This window comes from Ornithorhynchus anatinus, chromosome 1 (genome assembly GCF_004115215.2).
Source record: "Ornithorhynchus anatinus isolate Pmale09 chromosome 1, mOrnAna1.pri.v4, whole genome shotgun sequence".
Classification (NCBI taxonomy): domain Eukaryota; kingdom Metazoa; phylum Chordata; class Mammalia; order Monotremata; family Ornithorhynchidae; genus Ornithorhynchus; species Ornithorhynchus anatinus.
In genome coordinates, this window is record NC_041728.1 from 4843891 (window position 1) to 4860489 (window position 16599).

Consider the following 16599-nt stretch of genomic DNA (forward strand, 5'->3'; position numbering starts at 1 on the left):
GATACTCCTGGATATCCTGCAGGATTCACTTAATCAGTAATGTTTACTGAGAGCAATTCTCTGGGCTTCAGCTACCTCATCTGTAAAATGGGGATTAAGACTGTGAGCCCGATATGAGACAGGGATTGGGTCCAACCAGACTAACTTGTTCCTACTCCAGGGGTTACAACTGGATTTGGTAGAGAAGCAGCACGGCTTATTGGAAAGAGCAGGGGCTTGGGAGTCAGAGGTCGTGGGCTCAAATCTTGGTTCCTCCACTTGTCAGCTGTGTGACTCTGGGCAAGTCACTTAACTTCTCTTTGCCTCAGGTACATCATCTGTAAAATGGGGATTAAGGCTGTGAGCCCCACCTGGGACCACCTGATTACCTAGTATCTCCCCCAAGTGCTTGGCACATAGTACATAAATACCATTATTATTATTGTTAGTCTGTCTCCTCCTTTCTAGACTGTGAGCCCGTTGTGGGCAGGGATTGTCTCTATTTGTTGCCAAATTGTACTTTCCAAGGGTTTAGTACAGTGCTCTGCACACAGTAAGTGCTCAATAAATATGATTGAATGAATGAATATTAACAAGTACCATAATGATTATCATTACCCCAGTACTTCGCTCAGTGTCTGGCACCCCGTAAGCACTTAAATACCACAGTTATAAATAAATAAATTGTGGTATTTGTTAAGCGCTTACTATGTGCAAAGCACTGTTCTAAGCGCTGGGGGATACGAGGTGATCAGGTTGTCCGATGTGGGGCTCACAGGTTTTTAATCCCCATTTGACAGATGAGGTAACTGAGGCACAGAGAAGTCAAGTGACTTGCCCAAGGTCACACAGCTGACTAGTGGCAGAGCCGGGATTAGAACCTGTGACCTCTGACTCCCAAGCCCGCGCTCTTTCCACTGAGCCACGCACAGTTATGGTTATTATTACTCAACAGCACTTCCAAGCACTACATAATAACTGTGGTATTTGTTAAGCGCTTACTAAGTGCCAAGCACCATACTAAACGCTGGAGGGTATACCAGCATATTGGGTTGGACACAGTCCCTGTTACACGTGGGACTCACAGTGAAATCCCCATTTTCCAGAGGAGGGAACTGAAGCACACGGTCAGAGGCAGCAAGGACAGAAAATTCAGTTATTCATTCAATCGTATTTATTGAGCACTTACTGCGTGCAGAGCACCGCACTATACATCGTAGTCCACATTGCCATAGCCAACAAGAAGAGGTTTGGTGGCAAAGGAGGTTGAAAATCACTGACTGAAGAGAGCACTGCTTGCCTCCTCTCCCTTCTGCAGATAATCAGGGATGGGCTGGGTTTTCGAGAGAAGCCTAAGTCTTTGCAAATGCCTCAACCGGTGAAACTTGGACATTGTGGATCTTCACATTAAGATCTTGCCAGGACATGTAGTTTCACCTTGATGCTAATTAAAAAAAGAAAGCACCAGAGGAGAAAGAACAGACTCCATGATCTTCAACTCCTAAATAATTCCTGTTGTGAGCAAGGAATGGGTCTGTTACAATAATAATAATAATAAAAATGGTATTTGTTAAACTCTGTTCTAAGCGCTGGGGGAGAAGCAAGGTCATCAGGTTGTCCCACGTGGCGCTCACAGTCTTAATCCCCATTTTACAGATGAGGGAACTGAGGCACAGAGAAGGGAAGCGACTGGCTCAGAGTCACACAGCTGATTAGTGGCAGATCCGGGATTAAAACCCACGACCTCTGACTCCCAAGTCCGGGCTCTTTCCACTATACCATGCCACTTCAGTGCTTAGTACAGTGCTCGGCACACAGTAAGCACTCAATAAACACACTGACTGAACACTTAGGAGAGGGGTAACAACTTAGCCTAGCCTAATAACAGTAATAATAATAGTGGTTATTTCGCTTGACCCAACACATCATGCTCTTTCACTTAAACCAAGTCGAACTGCATCATTTTTATATTTTAAGGATGTTTAGAATTCATGTGCCTTCGTCATTATTGGCTAAATATCTTCGTACCTGATTTAATGCCCTCTAGCAATACATTCCATGATGGTGTTTTTCATAGCTCTTAAAAGAACAAGTTGGAACATCTCTCGGATAAGAAGATGAGTCTTTGCTGATTTTCCAAGGCTAGGTAACTAAACACGCAGCCGAGGAGACTTACAATATTTACATTTACAGTATATCTACCAACTGTTATATTGTACTCTCTCAAGTGCTTAGTACAGTGCACTGTATATACACTTAAGCATTCAGTAAATACTATCGATCGATCTGCTCTTGTGATAAGTAGGATCCTACGGGGAATTGACCTTAATAGTTTCCAGGAAGAAGATGAGATTCAGAGTTGTGGGGTTTCAGCCAATAGATACTATTTATTGAGCCTTGACTCTGTGCAGAGCACTGATACTGTGCTAAGTTCTTGGAAGAGTCGGATGCAATGAGTAAACTAGATCCCTACCCTCGAGGAGATGACAATCCAGGGGAGGGAAGAGATAAACACTAAAGTAAATTAGAGATAGTGAGGGGAGCCACAGAGTTTGAAGATACGTTCCAAAATGCTGCAAGAAATGGAGGCCGGGGCAGAGTCTAGATTTGAGAAGCAGCTGGGGCCTGGGAGTCGGAGGACCTGGGTTCTAAACCCGGCTCTGCCTCTTGCTTGCTGTGTGACCTCGGCCAAGTCACTTCACTTCTCTGTGCCTCAGTTACCTCCTCTGCAAAATGGAGATGAAGACCGTGAGCCCCATGCGGGACAACCTGATGACCTTGATAACCGTATCAGCCTCCTCGCTGACCTCCCAGCTTCCTGTCTCTCCCCACTCCAGTCCATACTTCACTCCTGTCCCGCTGACCACATCCCCTGGCCAAATTTAAGCAACTTGCCCATGGTCACACAGCAAGCAATTGGCCGAGCCGGGATTCATTCATTGATTCAATTCATTCAGTCGTATTTATTGAGCGCTTACTGTGTGCAGAGCACTGTACTAAGCCCTTGGAAAGTACAATTCAGCAACAGATAGAGACAATCCCTACCCAACAACGGGCTCACAGTCTAGAAGGGGGAGACAGACAACAAAACAAAACAAGTTGACAGGCATCAATATTCTCAAAATAAATGGAATTATAGATATATACACATCATTAATAAAACAATACGTACAAATAAACACAAGTGCTGAGGGGCGGGGAAGGGGGTAGAGCCGAGGGAGGGAGTAGGGGGCACTGGAGAGGGGAGAAGGAACAGAGGAAAAGGGGGGCTCAGTCTGGGAAGGTCTCCTGGAGGAGGTGAGCTCTCTGTGGGGCTTTGAAGAGGGGAGGAGAGTTAGTTTGGGGGATGTGAGGAGGAAGGGCATTCCCGGTCAGAGGTAGGACGTGGGCCAGGGGTCGACGGTGAGAGAGGGGAGAACGAGGCACAGTGAGCCAGGTCCCTCAGACTCCCAGGCCCGGACTCTAGCCACTAGGCCACATTGCTGGGAGAAAATGGGGCTTGCAGATCATTCCCCAGTCAGACAATCCACTGGGCAGGGATTGTCTCTATCTGTTGCCGAATTCCAAGTGCTTAGTACAGTGCTCTGCACATAGTAAGCGCTCAATAAATACTATTGAATGAATGAATCCCCATCTCCCCCCAACCCCGACGCCACCATCACTCATTTACTCCCATGGTTTCAACCACCACCTCTATGGCGATGATTCCCAAACCCTCAACTCCAGCCCTGATCTCTCTCCCTCTCTGTAGTGTTGCATTTCCTCTTGCCTTCAAGATATCTCTAAAACTTAACATGTCCCACACACCCTGTCCTCACCTGACTTTCTCATCACCTTAGATGGCACCACCTTCCTTCCTGTCCCACAAGCTCGCAACCTACTCCTCACTCTCATTCAACGCACACATTCAATCTCTCACTGAATCCTGTCAGCTCTACTTTCAAAAATCCGCCCTTTCCTCTCCATCCAAACCCTACCACCTTAATCCAATCATTCATCCTATCCCACGTTGATAACTGCATCAGCCTCCTTGCTGACCTCCCAGCCTCCTGTCTCTCCCCACTCCAGCCCGTACTTCACTCTGCTGCCCGCATTATTTTTCTCCCAAAACTTTCAGGACATGTCACCCTGCTCCTCAGAAAACTCCAGTGGTTGCTTTTCCACCTCTGCATCAAACAAAAACTCCTCACCATTGGCTTTAAAGTCGTCCACCACCTTGACCCCTTCTACTTCACCTCTCTACTGTTCTACTCCAACCCAGCCTGCGGGCTCTGCTCCTCTAATGCCAACCTTCTCACTGTACATCGATCTCGCCTACCTCACCGCCAACCCCCGGCCTGGATCGCCCTCCTTCCTCAGATCCTACAATGACTCTCCTCTCGCTCAAAACCTTACTGAAGGCCAATCTCCTTCAAGAGGCCTTCCCGGACTAAGCCCTCCTTTCCTCTTCTCCCACTCTCTTCTGTTTCACTCGGACTCAGTCCCCTTATTCATCCTTCGCCGGACCCCACAGCCCTTACGTCCCTATCTGTCATTTATTTATTTCTATTCATGTCTTCCTCCCCCCTTGACTGCAAACTCACTGCGGGCTGGGGAACGTATCTGTTTATTGCTAAGTTGTACTCTCTCAAGAGCTCAGCATAGTGCTGTGGAGACAAGGAGTGCTCAATAAGTATGAATGATTGGCTGCCCCTGCAAAGTGAACGCTCAATAAATACGATTGACATTGATTGAAAGTGGAAGAGGAGCTTGCCCTTGAGGAATTTACGGCCACATCCATCATCTCCATCCTGCTATTATCACTGGGCCCAGCTAACCAGCTGCTTTTAATAGTGGGTGGGAAAAGAGCAAACAGGGAAGAAACACTGAAGGGGCCATTGCCTTAACGGTGGGGAAGATACCATAGGCAATTAACTGACTGCAAGAACACAGCCTCTGGAGTCAGAGGACCTGAGGTCTAATCCCACTTGTCTGCTGGGTGACCTTGGCCCAGTCATTTCACTTCTCTGTGCCTCAGTTCCCTCATCTGTCAGATGGGGATGAAGAGTGTGAGTCCCAACGAGGGACAGGGACTGTGTCCAACCTGGTTACCTTGTATCTACCCCAGCACTTAGGATGGGGCTTGGCACAGAGTAAGCGTAGAAAGCGTTTAAGAAATAATTTTCTCCTGGGATCTGTGGTCCTTAGTCCCGGGTGAGGGGAAGGGGGATTGGGGACATGGGGGATGGAGCATTGGGGACAAAGAGAGAGGAAAAGGAAGAGTGGGGAAGGGGTGGGGGCAAGAAGCAGGAGAGGAGTCGGGGGGGGCGATAAGGCAGAAACAGCATGGCTTAGTAAACAAGGCCCTAGCCTGGGAATGATGAGGTCCTGGGTTCTAATTCCCACTCGGCCACATGCCTGCTGTGTGACCTTGGGAAAGTCTCTTCTCTGGGCCTCAGTTCCCTCATCTTTAAAAAGGGGGATTCAGACTATGAGCCCCAACAGGGACCGGGATTGTGTCTATGCTTGGCACATAGCTCCCCCTTTTCCCTCCCTCTGCTCCCCTTCGACCCCCACCTTCACCTCCCCTCAGCTAAGCCCTCTTTTCCCCCCTTTCCCTCTGCTCCTCCCCCTCTCCCTTCCCCTCCCCTCGGCACTGTACTCGTCCGCTCAACTGTATATATTTTCATCGCCCTATTTATTTTGTTAATGAGATGTACATCACCTTGATTCTATTTACTATTGTTTTTATGAGATGTTCATCCCCTCGATTCTATTTACTGCTATTGTTTCTGTCTCTCTCCCCCGATTAGACTGCGAGCCAGTCATTGGGCAGGGATTGTCTCCGTTACCGATTTGTCCATTCCAGGCGCTTAGTACAGTGCTCTGCACATAGTAAGCGCTCAATAAATACTACTGAATGGATGAATGAACATAGTAAGCGCTTAAAGAGTACCACTGTTATGATTATAATTGTGAGAAAGGGGGGCTTGGAGGAGCTGGAGGAGGGGTGGCAGGGGGTGCAGAGGAGAGGAACCGGGGGGTGGGGGGCGTCCCAGGGCTGGAGGGGAGACCGGGGTGGCGGTGGGGGGCGCTGAGCTGAGATGGGGGGTTTTCAGAGCAGTGGGGAGGAGCTGGGGATGGTCTCAGCCGGGAGGGACCCCGCTTTCCTGCCTCTGGCTTTATTTGCTGTAGTGGAATGAGTCCGGCTGGAGCTGGGGGCTGGAAGCAGGGGGCTGGAGCTGGAGGTTGGATCTAGGAGCTGGGGGGACTAGGAGCTAGAGATGGGGGCTGGAGCTGGGGGGGCAGGATCTGGGGGCTGGGGGTGGATCTGGAGCTCGGGGGCTGGATCTAGGAGTTGGGGGGTTGGCGGCTGGAGCTGGAGGCTGGGTGGGGGGGCTAGAGTTGGGGGCTGGGGGAGAAGAGGATTGAACTGGGGGCTGAAGGACTGAGCTGGGGCTGCAAGTGGGTGTGGAGGAGGGAGCTGGGAGCTGGAGCTGGGGCAGGGGAGAAAGGGAAGGGTCGGATCCAGTTTGGGGAGTCCCCGGGGATCCCCCAGGTGGAGGGGGCTCGGGGCAGCCCTCCCAGCCCGGGACACTTGCGGGGCGTCGAGGTGTGGAGGGAGGAGGGGAAACCCTGCCGACTTGGGGGGACCCGGACACGAAGACCCCCTCCCCACGACCCCCCGGACCGACCGCCCTTTGCCCCCCGCCCCCCGCCCGGACCCTGCCCTCCCCCACCCAGCCCCGGTCCAGAGGGCACCGGCTGGGGCTACCTGTGGCAAGCAGCTGGAGGAGGGGGTGGGAGGACCGCTGTCCGGCGGAGACCCCCATCCTGTCCGGGGGATGGGCTCCCCAAAACGGCCGGGCACGTCCAGGGGGGGGGCGAGGGGCTCCTACCACCCGCAGCACCAGCAGCTCTGGGCACCGGGCAAGGCAAGCCGGGGGCAGAGAGGGGGCCAGTGCCCAGCTAAACTCTGCACCGCCCACGTCCTGCCTCTAGCCTGCTCAGCCTCTTCTAAATCCCTCACACAATCCTTTCCCCTCCCTTCGAAGGCTCACTGCAGGCCTCTCTCCTCCTCCTCCGAGAGGCCTTCTCACCCTCAGCCCCTCCCCTTTCCTCTTCTCCCACTCTCCGCTGCATCACCCCCGTGCTCCCTTTAATTAATTAATGAATTAATTATGTTGGTATTTGTTAAGCGCTTCCTATGTGCAGAGCACCGTTCTAAGCGCTGGGGTAGATACAGGGCCATCAGGGTGTCCCACGTGAGGCTCACAGTCTTCATCCCCATTTTACAGATGAGGTAACGGAGATCCAGAGAAGTGAAGTGACTTGCCCAAAGTCACAGGTGGCAGAGCCGGGATTAGAACCCATGACCTCTGACTCCTCAGCCCGAGCTCTCTGCACTGAGCCAGGCTGCTTCTCTGATTTGACAAAAAGGAAAGTATTTTAGCTCTGGAGGTCATTGAAAAACAGTTTTATTCCCTGTTCTCCAAAGCCTTCTTTAAGGACCTAACTTTGAGTAAGCTTCGAGTAGGATGGTGTTTAGCTAGCTGCTCAATTTTTGGTTCCTCAAGCTCCCGGCCGATTTGCCTCGGGAAAACCTTTTCAGGTGATTCTTTGCCAGGTGCAGTTAGGATCCTGTTTGAACACAGTCAGATTATTTAATTAGATCAGTGTTTCGGGAGGAAATGCTGCCTCATAGACCTGAGTAATAGCCCTGCCCTTTTCCCTTTTCTAGACAAATAGAGTCTTTCTTTACCAACCCTGACAGACAAATAGAGTCACATTTTTATGGAATTTTTTCCTCTAATCACCCCCACGTCTCCACACCTTCCCTGCCGTCTCCGCCTGCTCTGTTATCAGATGCTGACAAATACCCTCGTCTACCTGAACTGTCTTACTCATTCTGGGATGAAAGCCAAGGCCCGGATGAATGGATAAATCAATCAGAAGTACTGATAATACTGTTAATGTTGGTATTTCTTAAGCTCTTACTATGTGCCGAGCACTGTTCTAAGCGCTGGGGGAGAGACAAGGAAACCAGGTCGTCCCCCGTGGGGCTCACCGTTTTAATCCCCATTTTACAGATGAGGTAACTGAGGCCCAGTGAAGTGACTTGCCCACAGTCACACAGCTAAGTGGCAGAGCCGGCATTCGAACCCATGACCTCTGACTCCCAAGCCCGGGCTCTTTCCACTGAGCCACGCTGCTTCTACTATTGAGCTCTTACTCTGTGCTGAGCACTTGGGTGGTTCAAGATGTAGTAAAATGGCCAGTGTCGTGATGAGGAAATAGGAACATTGTTATAGAAACATTGCTTATCCTCCCTCGAGGCGGTAAACGAACTTCTTGCGGACAGGGAACACATATAACGACCCTGTCGTACTCTCCGAAGCACTCAGTACCGTGTTCTGCACACAGTAAGTGCTCAGACAGTCGATCGTATTTATAATAAACACCAATGCGGAAAAGCAGCATGCCCTAGTGGAAAAAACACTGGGAGTCAGAGGACCTGGGTTCTAATCCCGCCTCTGCCATTTGTCTTCTGTGTGACCTTGGGCAATTCACTAAACTCCCCTGCCCCTCAGTTTCCTCGTCTGTAAAATGGGGATTAAATCCTACTCCCTGTGAGCTCCACGCAGGACAGGAACTGTGTCCAACTTGAAAAGCTTGTATCTATCCTAGGGCTTAGAACAGTGATACCCCAATTTTAAATAATAATGAAATGATTGATCTCACCTCAGGAAGGTTGGAGAGGTTGTGCACTTCTACTGGCCCCTTTAGACTGTAAACTCACTGTAGGCAGGGAATGTGTCTGTTTAGTGTTCTCTCCCCAGCGCTTAGTACAGTGCTCTGCCCACAGGAAGCGCTCAATAAATACGATTGACTCACTCTTCTCTTATGGAGTGAACAAATTAACAATGTCATTAGCAACCCGAGCATAAGAGAGCCAGAGCAGAAGCCTTCCAGTCAAGGCGCTAGAAAAACAAAAATACCTGCTGAAGAGAAGAAAGAATAGTCAGTTCCTAAAGACCTTCTCCAGGGAGAAGGGCATGCTTTTTTGGCTTAATAATTAGCAGAATTGTGGTATTTGTTTATAGCATAGTCTGTGCTAAGTGATGACCCACATACAGAATAATCAGGTCAGATATAGTCTCTGTTCTCCCTCTTAAACTCTGAGCCCCATGTGGGACAGGGACTGAGCCTAATCTGATTATTTTATATAAAAATAATAATTGTTGTATTAGTTAAGCGCCTACTATGGGGCGAGCAGTACATTATGCGCTCGGGTAGATATAAGATAATCTCTTCCCACATAGGGCAGATATAAGATAATCTCTTCCCACATAGGGCACACAGTCTAAGTAGGAGGGAGAACTGAAATTTAAACCCCATTTTGCAGATGAGGGAATTGAGGCACAGAGTAGTTAAGTAACTTGCCCCAGGTCACATGTGGCAGAGCTGGGATCAGGCCCTCTGACTCCCAGGACCAGGCTCTTTCCACGAGGCCATGCTGCTTTTCCTCTTATCCAGCGCTTACTATGTCGCTTAGCACTTGATAGGCACTTTCATTTATTCATTCAGTTATATTTATTGAGCGCTTACTGCGTGAAAGCGCTAAGCATTGGGAGAGTTCAACGTAGCCACAAACATTTTCCCTGCCTACGCTGAGCTCCCAGTTTAGAGGGGAAGACAGACATTAATATACGTGAATAGATAAATACATAAATTACAGCTATATACATATATGCTGTGGGGATGGGAGGGAGGGTGAATGAGGGGAGTAAGTTAAGGCGACACCGAAGGAAGTGGGAGAAGAGGAGAGGAAGGCTTAGTCAGGGAAGGCCTCTTGGAGGAAATGTGGCTTCAATAATGCTTTAAAATGGGGAAGGGCAATTATTTCTCTGATATGAGGAGGGAGTGCTTCCAGATGAGAGGTAGGATGTGGGCGAGATGGTGGCAGTGAGATAGATGAGAATGAGGTGGAATGAGAAAGTTAGCGTTAGAGGAAGAAAGTGTGAGGGTTGGCCCGTAACAGCAGAGTAGCAGGGTGAAGTAGGAGGGGGCGAGGAGATTGAGCGATTTAAAGCCCATGGTGAGGAGTTTCTGTCTGATGCGGAGGTGGATGGGCAACCACTGGAGTTTCTCGAAGAGTGGAGAAACATGGTCGGAACGTTTTTGAAGGGAAATGATCCAGGCAGCAGAGTAGAGTATGGACTGGAGTGGTAAGAGACAGAAGGCAAGGAGGCAGATCCAATAATCAAGGCGGGATAGGATGAGTGCTTCCATTAATGTGGTAACAATTTGGCTGGAGAGGAAGGACCAGATTTCAGCGATGTTTTGAAGATAGGTCGGACAGGATTTAGTGACGGTCTGAATATATGGGTCGCATGAGAGAGAGGAGTCAAGAATACTACCAAGGTTACGGGGCTTGTGGGATAGGAAGGATGGTGGTGCCATCAGCAGGGATTGTCTCTACCTGTTGCCAGATTGTACTTTCCAAGCGCAGAGTACAGTGTTTTGCACCCAGTAAGCGCTCAGTAAATACGATTGAATGAATGAATGAACAGTGATGGGAAAGCGAGCAAGAGGACAGGGTTTAGGTGGGAAGATAAGTTCAGTTTTAGGCATATTAAGTTTGAGGTGATTCATTCAATCGTATTTATTGAGCACTTACTGTGTGCAGAGCACTGTACTAAGTTCTTGGAAAGTATAATACAGCAATAAAGAGAGACAATCACTGTCTACGACAGGCTCACGGTCTAGGGCGGGAGACAGACATCAGTACAAGAAAACAGGCGTCAATATAAATAAATAGAATTATAGATATACAAATATATATATAAGTGCTGTGGGGAAGGCAGGGAGGGATAATCATAATCATAATCATGATGATGGTATTTGTTAAGTGCTTATCATGTGCCAAGCACTGTTCTAAGCACTGGGGTAGACACAAAGTAATCAGGTTGTCCCACGTAGGGCTCACAGTCTTAATCCCCATTTTCCAGAGGAGGTAACTGAGACACAGAGAAGTGAAGTGACTTGCCCAAAGTCACACAGCTGACAAGTGGTGGGGTCGGGATTAGAATCCACGACCTCTGACTTCCAAGCCCGGGCTCTTTCCACTAAGTCACTCTGCTTCTCAAAGAGCAAAGGGAATGAGTTGTGGTGACACGGAAGGGAGGGGGAGCTGAGGAAAAGCAGAGATGGGAGGACATCCAAGTTGAGATGTCACTTACTTAACGAATACTATAATTATTATTATGTGGTTCACGGTCTAATGGAGAGATAGAACAACTATTGAATTCCCATTTTACGGATGATGTAATTGAGGCACAAAGAAGTTACAAGTTGCAAGTGGCAGAGTCAGAACTAGAACCCTGATGTTCTAATCTTTAGTTTTATTCTCTTTCCACCACACAGCTTCCCAGGTGAAAAGCAGAAGAGGCCACTGGGATATTATTTCTCAATAGAAATAGATCAAACCCCTAATAATTGTGATATTTCTTCACTGTTTACTCTGTGCAAGCACTCTACTAAGAGCAGGAATAGCTGCAAGAGAATCAACTTTCTACATTAATTATCCTTCTTGTTAAGCACTTTCTATGTGCCAAGCCCTGTTCTAAGCACTGGGGTATAAACATTAATCAGGTTGTTCACAATCCCTGTCCCACATGGAGTTCACACCCTACGCAGGAGGAAGTAGGATTTAATCCCCATTTTACAGATGAGAGAACTGAGGCCTAGAGAAGCAAAGTGACTTACCCAAGGTCACACAGCACACAGGTGGCAGAACCGGGTTTAGAACCCAAGCCCTCTGACTCCCAGGCCTGTGCTCTTTCCAGTCAGTCAGTCAATCACATTTATTGAATGATTGACTGCCAGCTGCCTTGATCCACATACTAACTAACTAGGAGTACCCTGACCCCCGCAAGAAAGCTGCCTGTGAACCTGACGGAGTTTGCTGGTGCACTTAGGGTAATACTAATAAATCTGGTGCTGAATTCTTTTTTATGGCATTTGTTAAGCGCTTACGATGTGTCAGGCACTGTACTAAGCGCTGGGGTAGATATAGGTTAATCAGTTTGGACACAGTCTCTGTTCCGCAGCCTTAATCCCCATTTTACAGATGAGGGAACTGAGGCCCAGGGAAGTTAAGAGACTTGCCCAAGCTCCCACAGCAGTGAAGTGGAGGATCCGGAATTAGAACCCAGATCCTTCTGACTCCCAGGTCCGGGCTGGCTGGGCCATGCTGCTTGTCTGGTTAAACGCTCGTGTATCAAGCACTGTGCCAAGCACTTGGCTAGAAATGACACAGTCTGACAAAGTCCCTGATACAGTGTGTGCATATGACGATGAAGACGATGAGGGTATCTGCGAAGTGCTTACTCTGTGTCAAACACTGTGCTAAGCGCCGGGGTGGATACAAACTGATCAGGTTGGACACGGTCCCTGTCCAGCATAAGGCTCACAGTCCTAATCTCCATTTTACAGATGAGGGAACCGAGGCCAGAGAAGTCAAGTGACTTGCCCGAAGTCACACAACAGGCAAGTGGTGGAGCCGGGATTAGAACCCGGGACCTCCTGACTCTCAGCTCCGGGCTCTTTCCACTAGGCCACACTGCTTCTCCTGTTAAAACCCGCATATCTTGTGTGCTATTCGTCCCCCGCCTAATCCTGCTATAGCAGCTTTCACGGACCGCCGACCCGCAGGGCTAGTAATCGTCGTCTCGTGATCGGTTTAGAAACTCAATCGGAGGAGCCCAGCCTGCAGCGCAGGACATGGAGTTTAGCTGGGGACTGGTAGGGGGCAAGAGAAGGCGGGATGAGACAGACCCAAGTCCCCATTTTGGGGGGCGGGGGGGCTACATCACTCTCACTGTCCATTCCAACCGCTTAGTACAGTGCTCTGCACATAGTAAGCGCTCAGTAAATACTATTGAATGAATGAATTTCCCCCTTTTCTCAGCAACAAAAAACCAAACCTGGTATTATTCTAATTTCTGTCTTCCCCAGCCAGATTGCAAACTTCTTGAGGACCGGGATCCCGTCTAACGGCTCTATTGAAATCGATAAATTCTTAGTGCGGTACGGGTACGGTGCCTTAGGCGGTCAATACGGCGACTCCATGGACACGTCCCTTCCCGAACGGCCCAGCTCCGCCTGCGATCTTTCCGGGAGTGGATCCAGAGAGTTTTCTTGGTCAAGATCCAGAAGTGGTTTACCACTGCCTTCTTCCGTGCCGTAAACTTGAGTCTCTGCCCTCGACTCTCTCCCACGCTGCTGCTGTCCAGCACAACAGAGTTTTGTCGCAGGTGGCCTTCCCCTCGCTAGCCACCGGCCAAGCTAGGAACGGACCGGACAGGCCTCCGCTTGACTCTCCCTCCCGTAGCCGAGATCGGTAGTGTACCGGAAGCTCCGGTTCCAACGGACCCCTCTTACAAACAACAGCCCTTATTAAATTAGTTCATGAATTAGTTATTTTAAATTAAAAGCGTACTCTGTATCTAACACTGTCCTAGGCGCTAGGGTGAATGCAAGATAATCTGTCCAAGCATTTATCACGTCTTACCAAGCCTAACTGCTCCATGAAGGGCTCTTGTGGAAATTCCATTCAGCCTTGGTGAACGCAGCCACCTCAAATTCATTCGTGCAGATTTATAACCATAACGTTGGTATTTGTTAAGCGCTTACTATGTGCCGAACACTGGTCTAAGCAATGGGGTAGATACAGGGCAATCAGGTTGTCCCACTTGGGGCTCACGGTTTTAATCCCCATTTTACAGGTGAGGTAACTGAGGCACAGAGAAGTTAAGTGACTTGCCCAAAGTCACACAGCTGACGGGTGGCAGAGCCATGATTAGAACCCACAACCTCTGATTCCTAAGCCCGGGCCCTTTCCACCGAGCCACGCTGCCTCTCAATAGTGTTGGTATTTGTTAAGCGCTTACTATGTGCAGAGCACTGTTCTAAGCACTGGGGTAGATACAGGGCAATCAGGTTGTCCCACCTGAGGCTCACAATCTTCACCCCCATTTTACAGATGGGGTAACTGAGGCACAGAGAAGTGAAGTGACTTGCCAACAGTCTCACAGCTGACTAGTGGCGGAGCCGGGATTCGAACCCATGACCTCTGACTCCCAAGTCCGGCCTCTTTCCACTGAGCCGTGTTGCGCTTATCGTGTGCAAAACGCTGTACTAAGAGCTTGGGTTAGTATAATCCCGGCTCAGTCACTTGTCAGCTGTGTGACTTTGGGCAGATCACTTAACTTTTCTGTGCCTCAGTTACCCCATCTGTAAAATGGGGATTAAGACTGTGAGCTCCACGTGGGACAACCTGATCACCTTGTATCCTCCCCAGCGCTTAGAACAGCGCTTTGCACACAGTAAGCACTTAACAAATGCTATCATTATTATTATTATTACAATACAACAACGTAACAGACACACCTCCTGCCCACAGTGAGCTTACGTTTACATTCATTCAATGGTATTAATTGAGCGCTTACTTCATTCAATAGTATTTATTGAGCGCTTACTATGTGCAGAGCACTGTACTAAGCACTTGGAATGGACAATTCGACAACAGATAGAGACAATCCCTGACCAGTGACGGGCTCACAGTCTAATCCGGGGAGACAGACGGACGAAAACAAGACAACATAATCACGATAAATAGAATCAAGGGGATGGACACCTCATTAACAAAATAAATAGGGTAATAAAAATATATACAAATGAGCAGAGTGCTGAGGGGAGGGGAAGGGAGAGGGGGAGGAGCAGAGGGAAAGGGGGCTTAGCTGAGGGGAAGCGAAGGGGGGAAGGAGGAGGAGCAGAGGGCAGATGGGGAGCAGAGGGAAAAGGGGAGCTCAGCATGGGAAGGCCTCTTGGAGGAGGTGAGCTCTCAGTAGGGCTCGGAAGAGGGGAAGAGAGCCAGTTTGGCGGAGGTGAGGAGGGAGGGCGATCCGGGACGGCGGGAGGACGTGGGCCATGGGTCGACGGCTGGACGGGCGAGGACGGGGGACGGCGAGGAGGCGGGCGGCGGAGGAGCGGAGCGTGCGGGGTGGCCGGTGGAAAGAGAGGAGGGAGGAGAGGTAGGAGGGGGCGAGTTGACGGACGGCCTCGAAGCCCAGAGTGAGAAGTTTTTGTTTCGTGCGGAGGTCGATAGGCAACCACTGGAGGTTTTTAAGAAGGGGAGTGACGGGCCCAGAGCGTGTCTGCAGGACGACGAGCCAACAGCGGAATGAAGAATAGACCGGAGCGGGGAGAGACGGGAGGAAGGGAGATCAGAGAGGAGGCTGACACAATAATCCAGCCGGGATATTACGAGAGCCTGTACAAGTACGATAGCCGTTTGGATGGAGAGGAAAGGGCGGATCTTGGCGATATTGTGCAGGTGAGACCGGCAGGCGTTAGTGACGGATTGGATGTGTGGGGTGAATGAGAGAGCTGAGTCAAGGATGACTCCCAGGCTGTGGGTTTGTGAGACGGGAAGGATGGTCATGCCGTCGACAGTGACAGGAAAGTCAGGGAGAGGACCGGGCTTGGGAGGGAAGATGAGGAGCTCAGTTTGGGCCATGTTGAGTTTTAGGTGGCGGGCAGACATCCAGGTAGAGACGTCCCGGCGGCGGGAGGAGATGCGAGCCTGAAGGGACGGGGAGAGGACGGGGGCAGAGATGGAGATCTGTGTGTCATCTGCACAGAGATGATAGTTGAAGCCGTGAGAGCGAATGAGTTCACCGAAGGAGTGAGTGTATATGCAGAACAGAAGAACTGACCTTTGAGGAACCCTGACAGTTAGAGGACGGGAGGGGGAGGAGAGCCCGTGAAGGAGACCGAGAATGACCGGCCAGAGAGGTGAGACGAGAACCGGGAGAGGACGGAGTCCGTGAAGCCAAGGTGAGATAAGGTGCGGAGGAGAAGGGGATGGTCGACAGTGTCAAAGGCAGCCGAGAGGTCGAGGAGGATCAGGATAGAGTAGGAGCCATTGGATTTGGCAAGAAGGAGGTCGTGGGTGACCTTTGAGAGGGCAGTCTCGGTAGAGCGGAGGGGACGGAAGCCAGATCGGAGGGGGTCCGGGAGAGAATGGGAGTTAAGGAATTCTAGGCGGCGAGTGTAGACGACCGGTTCTAGGAGCTTGGAAAGGAAGGGTAGGAGGGAGATAGGGCGATAACTGGAAGGGGAAGTGAGAGGGCCGAGAGAGGGTTTTTTTAGGATGGGGGAGACGTGGCCACGTTTGAAGGCAGAGGGGGAGAAGCCATTGGAGAATGAGCACTTACTGTGAGCAGAACACTGTACTAAGCGCTGGGGAGAGTACAACAATAAAACAACTCAATTCCCGCTCACAACGTGCTGACATCTGATGCTACCTTCACACCAGGAGAACTGGTTTCTTGCGCTTTTAAATCAAAATGGGATTTTGAGAACAGAGGGCTGCTCCGATTAAAGCCCGGAGTTCCCTCGGTGGGACTCCGGTCCGGCAGAACGGTTCACGGGTCATCCATCCCAAATCCCTGTCCATGAAAATTCCCCTGGGGTGTGGAGGAGGAGGTGACTCACTCGGAACTAGACAAGGCAACGGTGGGGAAACCCACAGCCACAGCTACCTACGTGACGGCAAAATTGAATCTTCCGTCT

The 16599-nt window shown here is 50.0% G+C and overlaps 1 protein-coding gene across 1 annotated transcript in view; it reads right to left on the bottom strand.

Moving 5' to 3' along the window:
• Nucleotides 1–7016, bottom strand: part of ITGA2 (integrin subunit alpha 2) — a 124506-nt gene extending 117490 nt beyond the window's left edge. The window contains exon 1 of the mRNA XM_029071462.2: nt 6734–7016. Within this exon, the coding sequence (XP_028927295.1) occupies nt 6734–6791 (58 nt within the window). The 5' untranslated portion in view covers nt 6792–7016. The remainder of the gene's footprint in view (nt 1–6733) is intronic.
• Nucleotides 7017–16599: the final 9583 nt, after the last annotated feature.